At 38.6% G+C, this 9004-nt stretch overlaps 1 protein-coding gene across 1 annotated transcript; it reads left to right on the top strand.

Moving 5' to 3' along the window:
• Window positions 1-2553: 2553 nt before the first annotated feature.
• On the top strand, window positions 2554-6546 carry LOC121583371 (VIP peptides). The gene is made up of 6 exons (XM_041899551.1): window positions 2554-2709; window positions 3244-3348; window positions 4034-4138; window positions 4576-4707; window positions 4849-4951; window positions 5411-6546. Coding segments are annotated over exons 1-6 (456 nt in total). The 5' UTR covers window positions 2554-2707; the 3' UTR covers window positions 5420-6546.
• The last annotated feature ends 2458 nt before the right edge of the window (window positions 6547-9004 follow it).

Genomic DNA, 9004 nt, shown 5'->3' with positions numbered 1-9004 from the left:
GGCAAGTCGGTTAGGACATCTACTTTGTGCATGACACAAGTAATTTTTCCAACAATTGTTTACAGACAGATTATTTCACTTATAATTCATTGTATCACAATTCCAGTGGGTCAGAAGTTTACATAGACTAAGTTGGCTGTGCCTTAAACAGCTTGGAAAATTCCAGAAAATGATGTCCCAACCGTGAAGCACGGGGGTGGCAGCATCATGCTGTGGGGTGATTTGCTGCAGGAGGGACTGGTGCACTTCACAAAATAGATGGCATCATGAGGAAGGAAAATTATGTGGATATATTGAAGCAACATCTCAAGACGTCAGTCAGGAAGTTAAAGCTTGGTCGCAAATGGGTCTTCCAAATGGACAATGACCCCAAGCATACTTCCAAAGTTGTGGCACAATGGCTTAAGGACAACAAAGTCAAGGTATTGGAGTGGCCATCACAAAGCCCTGACCTCAATCCTATAAAAAATGTGTGGGCAGAACTGAAAAAGCATGTGCGAGCAAGTAGGCCTACAAACCTGACTCCGTTACACCAGCTCTGTCAGGAGGAATGGGCCAAAATTCACCCAACTTATTGTTGCTGACATTATTGCTGGATGACTGAGAGGAAAGTCTGTGCATCATAACACCAAAGTTATGGTTTCAGCAATGCAGTAGTTTATGAGGATATATAACTGGCTCATCCAATGGAACTTGCAAACTCTGCACATTCCATCAAAATAATGCATGTGTTTCCTGTATGACAGGGTCCTTTCCAGACTCTGTTTTTAAATCATCACTGTCAATTAAATGAGCATGTTTCCTAGTCCTTTGTCTATAATCTACTTGATGTTTGGCATGATGACATCACAATTGTGATTAGGCTTCCAGAGGCTGCTGGTAGAGATAGGGCTACAGCCGCCCAGTCTTGAATATATGAGATGCATTCAACAATGTCACCCAGTCTTGAATATATGAGATGCATTCAACAATGTCACCCAGTCTTGAATATATGAGATGCATTCAACAATGTCACCCAGTCTTGAATATATGAGATGCATTCAACAATGTCACCCAGTCTTGAATATATGTGATGCATTCAACAATGTCACCCAGTCTTGAATATATGAGATGCATTCAACAATGTCACCCAGTCTTGAATATATGAGATGCATTCAACAATGTCACCCAGTCTTGAATATATGAGATGCATTCAACAATGTCACCCAGTCTTGAATATATGAGATGCATTCAACAATGTCACCCAGTCTTGAATATATGAGATGCATTCAACAATGTCACCCAGTCTTGAATATATGTGATGCATTCAACAATGTCACCCAGTCTTGAATATATGAGATGCATTCAACAATGTCACCCAGTCTTGAATATATGAGATGCAAACAATGGGACCCAACACTGAGAATCAGTACAGCTAAACTAGAGTCCAACACTGATACTGAATCCAAATGCAGAAGTACGACACTATGGCTCAAACCTGAAGCATATCACTGAAATTAACCAGTGTCAAAAACATTATGGGTTATAGAAACACATTTGTCAGTACTTGAGCCTTGAGGGATATTCTAAATGATTGATCTATTTTCCCATGGAACCACCAACATTCCAGCACAACAGCCATACATACGGTCTTGCATCTACCACACTACAAATAAGTTCACAAAGTCTATAGTATTAATTGCCTCTGGGAACAACTCTTTTCAATACACTCTCTCCAATCAGAACATCTGTGCAAATCTTTACTTAGTTCAACCTAATAAGGGGATGATGGGATTTGTATGTGATTGCTTCTGGTGTAATGGAAGTGTGTAAGGTTATTCCATGAGAGTATCTGACATCTGTGTCAACTGAGCCTTTCATCTGCATTGTGTAAGGGAATGTCAATGTTTAATGTCTTTATATTGGGAGAGACAATAGGCAGGGCTGGGATTGAGGGTGGTTAGGAGGAGGAGAGAGTGATATAGAGTAGAACGATTATGAAATTGGAGAGGTGGAGAGAGGAGGTAGAAGAGGAGAAACGCAGGAGATTTAGGTGCTTAAACTGATAAAGACTATTCATGGTTTCAAGCATTATTTTTTTCTTCATGGCTATCATGCAGACACTGTACAACCACTCAGAGGGAGTTATAGTCCAAGATATCACACAATTACATAAACCAATTTCAAGTTATGTACCTGAAATACAATCTGGGGAGATGGAAAGATCCACGGTGTCCACATTGTGTATAACATTATATTTACTTTGCTTACCAAATGTTTAAAGGTATTTTTACTGTTTTTTAGTGTTTTGTTTACCCCTATTCATAACTATTAGGCCTATACCATTGCAAATGTGTATAACATAAGATGAGTCAACCCCCGTGATATGAAATAAGTAATTATTGTATGAGCAAAACTAATTTTACCATAGGGTTGGTTTGGCTGAGCATGCCAACAAGCCAATGACGAATGCATCACTCCCAATGGGACTTATATGACGTATCAACCTTGATCAAATCTGATTGCCTTCCTGCTTGATGAAAAGTATTCAGATGTATAAAACGAGGGAAGGATTGAAGGTATAGTAAGAGACGCTGACCAGTGAAGAAGCAACTGAGGTACTGAACAGTGTTCCGTGACTTCTCTAGGAGATACAACCACAAAGCATTCCAGGACCTTGGACAGCACCCGATACCCAACAGGAACAGCAGATCATTAACTAAAGAAAATGTAAGACTTTTTCAAATTGTGCTATTTGTTTTTGATAATTATGATATTTGTTAGATATTCTTTTCAGTTAGGCTTCACATCATATTGTAATTGCATAGGCTACAATGTGTTTTACCCCAGTTTGCTATCTAGGGTAAAAGTTTTGGGCACATCTTTGGATTTATTAGTCATTGTATCCATCGTCCAGCAAATTAATAGCTTTAAATAGTTATTGATTCCAAATATAAGACTGATTTGTGATTGGCAATTGCATTTGAGAACATACACAAATGCTCATTCAAAGGTTGAAACCAAGTCCTCACCAACTGCGCAACTGCGCATTTGTTTTCATTCTCAACGTTTGAATCTTGTGGTTTACTCATCTGGTTTACTCTTATTCCTTAACAATATACAAGAGAAAGAGACGGTGTTGATAAATTCTGTGCATAAAGTGGTACCGAATAACGAGGCAATGATTTTAAGAAATGTTGTCGTTTTCATATTGACCATAAGAATGTAGGCTATGTGAAAGAAAACCCATATCTCCCTTTACAGGTATAAAGCGATGTTACAAAGGAACGGCTCCCAGCTCCTTTTCCTAATAGCCCTGTGCAGTGTGTTATATTCCCGGACTCAGTGTTTGCCATATACATCTATGAGGTAGGAATAATACCGCTATTACTCATTTAAAAATATATTGTTTTTGTGCATGAGGACATAAAAGGTCTAAAAGAGCATAAAAAGTTACTTTTGCCAAAGAGTTCAAGAACTGCAAGGACATACTCACTTGTTATATTATATGCTGTAGGCCAATAACTTTATGTGTACCAATAGGAATGTATAATAATAGCCTATCATCATAGACAAATAAATTATAGGCTATAGTGTTAGTGTTTTAACTTATTCTAACTCTGGGTTAATCAATAAACAAGATAATCAACAATTAATTCGTCGACTATATCCTAGAACAATACTACTTTCTAACAATAACATTTAAGTCTTGAGAAATGTTATTTTATGTAGCCGACAGGCTACTTTTATATAAGTGAATATTGATTGTGTTCTCTGGATGATTAAGAAAGTAATGAATAATCAGTGGAACGTGGTAATTTCTTCCAATGGAATATTGGATGTCAGGATACAAAAAATTACGAATTTAAGTGTCTGTCTGCCTCATGACAACTTAATGTCGTTTTGGTATTGTCTAAGAGTAATCGACATACGCCAATATTTGTTTTACCCCAATGTAGCCTATTGAAACGTTCCGCCCATGAATGACTCTCAAACCCCCTTTTCAGATTTTTGCTAGACAGTGTGACTTAAAACTGTTTTAATCTGTTTGCAGACCGACGAGACACGCAGACGGTCTCTTTACTAGTGGATACAGCAAACTTCTTGGACAGCTATCGGCGCGGCGGTACCTGGAATCCTTGATTGGAAAGCGAGTCAGGTAGACTGTAGTTCATGCTTTTCCTTCAGATCAGCGCGCGGAGTTTGATGCCCCTATTAAACGCGTATTTTAACAGTATGATAACATTGATATCCACATATTTTCAGGAGCATTCAGGTTTATTGAAAACATGTAGAGTCAGGAAGCTTGACAGAAATACCTATTCCACAAAATTGTCTTCCTGTATGCATATTTCTGTGATTTTAGTCTCATTGAAAACATGTGGATATATCCTTAAGAAAGTTGTATTAGCATACCTGCCATGAAAACGTCTAATAATCTCATTTGTTGTAATTGTATGAGATTTGTCATCTCAATAGTGATTCACTTATGGTTTAAATAACCCTATTTATTGGATAAGTTTAGTAAAAGCCTAAACAGGTTAGCAAAAGTCTCAAAATGATGGACTAAAATGTGTTATGGTTAATTTGTCACAGTGATGACATGATGGAGGATCAGGTACCAGTGAAGCGCCACTCAGATGCCATATTCACAGACAACTACAGTCGCTTCCGCAAACAGATGGCTGTGAAGAAATACCTGAACTCAGTTCTGACGGGAAAGAGAAGGTGGGAACAAGTACAGAGCACAATAATGGATTGTGTGTGTGTGTTTGCGAGTGTGCATGCATGTGTATGTCAGCATGTGCATTTTTGCAGTGTGCCTCCACAGTGTGAGAAAAGTCAAATGTACCCTTCTTGTCTTTTCAGTCAAGAAGACCCTCCCATGCAAGAAGAATCCAGAAGTGAGCCCTCGTTTCTAGAGAACTACGATGACGTCAATGTAGATCACCTTCTCAATAACTTCCAACTGGTAGGTTCAGTCTCTCTCCTCTTCCTCCTCCTCCTCCATTCACTTTCACGCCACCCTCATTTATAGGTTTAGTTGAACGCCATCTCCATTGGGTTGTTACTGTGGTGGTCATTGCATAGAGAGGGTATGGAACACAGTGTGGTCGCACTGCTACCCATAGAGACAGCAAGACCTGACATCTGTATAGTGGAGTTGTAGTGGACAAACGTAGCTGCATTTACATATACTGTATAGCCATAGGGCTACTTTAATTTTTACTACAGGAGCTCAGCTATTGAAAACTTATGGACAATACAGTATAATGTTTCTATTAAATGAATGCCCTCATCATGTGTCTTCTCACACCATGATCTGAAACTCTGTTGCATGTACTATTCTGATCAATAATCAATTATCTGCACCTTTCTCTCCCTCCCTCTCTCCCTCACTCTTTCCCTCTGCTCCAACTGTCTTTTTCAGCCACTCTGAGGAAGACCCACTGGTGCGATTACCTCAATCAGTCAACCTCATTGATTTGCCATCCAAAACAATATTTATGTTCTTCAACAACAGACATGTCTCAAAGTCAAGTGTGGTGATCTCTACAGTATAAAGTAAATGTTTACGTTGTATACAAGATATACTAAAACTAAAAATATTGGCCTGAAGATGTAGGCCACAGTAAATACTATATATGTCCACCTGGGATCAGATAGATTTGCTTTGACCAGGACTGTAAATGGTAGTTCAATAAATGCATTCCTAAAACAAGCTTTATACTGGTATAAAGTACAATCAGCTCATACAGAAGAGGACCACATTTAGAGCGACACTGATACGTATATTCACTTTATATCCATGTGGAACAACGCTATACTGTGTGCAAAAACTTACCTAGAGAATTTAGTTATGTAAAACCGTTCACCAAATAAAAGATGTCCATTTATTTTTCAAAGCTGAGTAATTCTGTAAGTAAATATTGATGTTGATTATTTATTTTCATGTGAAAAACAAACTTGCTAGGAGAAAAAGTATTGCAAAGATATTATAGAGGTCTTACTTCCACACAAAATGACAAATTAGGCCACAAACTTATAGTTGCACTCAACATGTGCTTTGATGACCTGCTGACCTAAAGGAAGATGGTAAACAAAGACTACTACATTTGATTTCATGCATATCAACTTCATACCATTTGAAATGAGATGATCAGTTTAATTACAATACAAATGCAAAATTAGCATGTTATTGGCTATCAGATCAAATCAGCAAAACATAGAGAAGGACTTGAAAGCAACTACCTTCTGTCTTAATTATACAGTGGAAATATTCAAACTTGTTTCAAGCAGATGCTTAAGGATAGCGGCAGGGATCTTATTTTTTTCATTATTCACTTCAAAGACATGAGACAAAGCATAGCATAGCAGATACACATTAACATTCATTTATTTCAACAGACATAGATAAGTCATAGGCTTTCTTCTAATCATCAACATTCTGAGAGGACTGTGAGAAAGATGATAGAGAAATTGTTGGCACAAAGCGAGAATTATTTGGTCATTTTTTTAAACGAATGTAACTTTGAATATATTCAGTGAATAAAATGATATAGTCTATACTTGTGCAATTGTTTTTATGTGTGATTCTTTTTGCCATTATAGAAGGATTCAATTGGCATACTGAATAACAAAGAACAGCCTTCATTTAGCTTTCAGCTAGAGCAATGTATATATATTTCTTTTAATAGGGACCTGAACAGACATGATATTTGTGTACACCTCTAATCTCACCTCTACAAGAATAATCTCAATCACAATGGCCATATTCAATTTGCATTATGAAGCATTGATATATTTTGGTAAAAATCTGGTTGTTATTTACAGTGACATAGTAAGCATATTGATCAAGGTCAAATTGTTTTTGTAATATGCATGGGCCTCAGCATGTATACAGTGTAGGCTACATATGGTACGGTAGTGTGTCCATCTCACTGTATGTTAACCTGTGTTCAATCACTCTTGCAATCAGTGCCAGCCACCAGGGCTAATTTGATGGCCTCCTCGGCCTCCTAACAAGCTAAGTGTAATCATGGGAGTGAAAAGGACTGTAAACAAGCCATGTCATTGACTATACTGTATTATAAACTGGGTGGTTCGAGCCCTGAATGCTGATTGGCTGACAGCCGTGGTATATCAGGGGTATGACAAAACATTTATTTTTACTGCTCTAATTACGTTGGTAACCAGTTTATATTAGCAATAAGGCACCTCGGGGGTTTGTGGTATATGGCCAATATACCACGGCCAAGGGCTGTATGCAGACACTCTGCGTTGCGTCATTCATAACAACATCCCTTAGCCGTGGTATATTGGCCATATACCACACACCCTCGTGCCTTATTGCTTAATTGTACAATGTTTAGTTCACTGTATAGTTTCTGGTATGGTATAAGAAGACTATCCTACCTCTTTGAATAGAATGTGCTTTCTTCATCGACAAGTAAAAAAGTGTTCACTGACCCTCTTACATGGTGATGTTAAATTCATAACTCATATGAACAGAAAACACTGTCACATTTCCTACATTATTTTGGGATGAATACTCACTATGTTGGAATCATCGAAGACAGTGTGAAAACGTGCCACAAAAGTCATGACTCAGTGTGTTTACAAGTGTCGAAAGGGCACAGGATATTTGACTCATAAATGTCATAAGCAATGCGCTGCAAGAGGGGGGTCCAAATTAAATGACATTATTAGCAGGAACTTATGTGGGATCTAAAATGAGAAAATACATTCAAATCACTGTCAAGTTGCATCTATGTCAAAGCTTTTAATTACCAGGAAATAACCATTCCAACAGTAAGTACAGGATCCACATATTGTAGATATGGAAAACAATCACATGATGATTCCTTTGACCAACACATTATCTAAACTATCCTCTCACCACGTTGCTGTGGTAACCATGCACCTGTTTCAAGCACAATTTGACAATACCTATCTTTTGTGATTATTAAATGTCCTTATAAATCAAATATAGCAGTGCTTTGCATATTTGGTTTAGTTTTCCATCATCTTTCAGTGTCAACAACAGCCATGTTCCCTGAAGGCAGGGCAAACAAAAATACTTAAATACATTACACTGATCAAGTTTGTTCTGTGCTCCATGCATCTCAATTTGTCACATCATATTCCCATCGTTAAGGTGCTTGGGGTGAAGCAAAACACCATGGCGGTGACTAAGGACAGCAAACAAAGACACAAACATTTCCAGTTGAATAGGGTGGTCAACCTTGTGGCCCTATTCAATATATCCCCAATAAGTCAAGTAACGTCTGTGTGTGCATGTCTGTGTGCGCCAGAGACGGCTGGTGAGGGGAGGACGGCTCATAGTAATGAATGGAATGGAGTAAATTGAAGGGTATCAAACACATGGAAACCAGGTGTTTGATGTGTTTGAGATCATTACATTTATTCTGTTCCAGCCATTACTATGAGCCCATCCTCCCCATTTAAAGTGTCACCAGCCACCACTGGCATGCGCATATGTGTGTTTGTGTGTCCACTCCCCAGTGTAAAGCGAATGATATGTGATTATTCCCTACCTTGTGGCGAGGCCAGACTCATTAACTCTCATTACTGTTGATCTTAATGGCCCCTGCAGGCCCCCAGCATTTTTACTCTGAGCTCTAACTGAATGCTCTCACTGGCTCTGGGCAGTAATTGGAACACTACCACTAAAGCGACCCATCCTTACAGATATGGACAAATGGACAGTGTGTGTGTGTGTGTGTGTGTGTGTGTGTGTGTGTGTGTGTGTGTATGTCCCTGCATCTACAGTATGCACCTATGCCTTTCCACCCAGCCCTCCAACCACACTTTTTTCTCAATGTGGGGGAAAAAAGTAATAAGTCGCAATGTGACTGCCATCCTGAAAAGTGTACCCTTCTAATGCTCTCAACATATCTTGGTAATTACTTAGCTGAGTGTTGGACCACTCATCCTAGACCAGTTTTACACTCTAGTGATACTATCAGTGTGTGGTGATTCAGTCTTGACTCAGGGGATCAGA

Source organism: Coregonus clupeaformis, chromosome 1 (assembly GCF_020615455.1).
Source record: "Coregonus clupeaformis isolate EN_2021a chromosome 1, ASM2061545v1, whole genome shotgun sequence".
Lineage (NCBI taxonomy): Eukaryota > Metazoa > Chordata > Actinopteri > Salmoniformes > Salmonidae > Coregonus > Coregonus clupeaformis.
This window is presented reverse-complemented; position numbering and strand designations above follow the sequence as displayed.

Bases quoted from the DNA above. Each gene is read 5' to 3' on its own strand.
- LOC121583371 (XM_041899551.1), top strand. The intron at 3,349-4,033 runs GTAGGAATAATA...ATCTGTTTGCAG, and splicing joins TTGCCATATACATCTATGAG to ACCGACGAGACACGCAGACG. The intron at 4,708-4,848 runs GTGGGAACAAGT...TTGTCTTTTCAG, and splicing joins GTTCTGACGGGAAAGAGAAG to TCAAGAAGACCCTCCCATGC.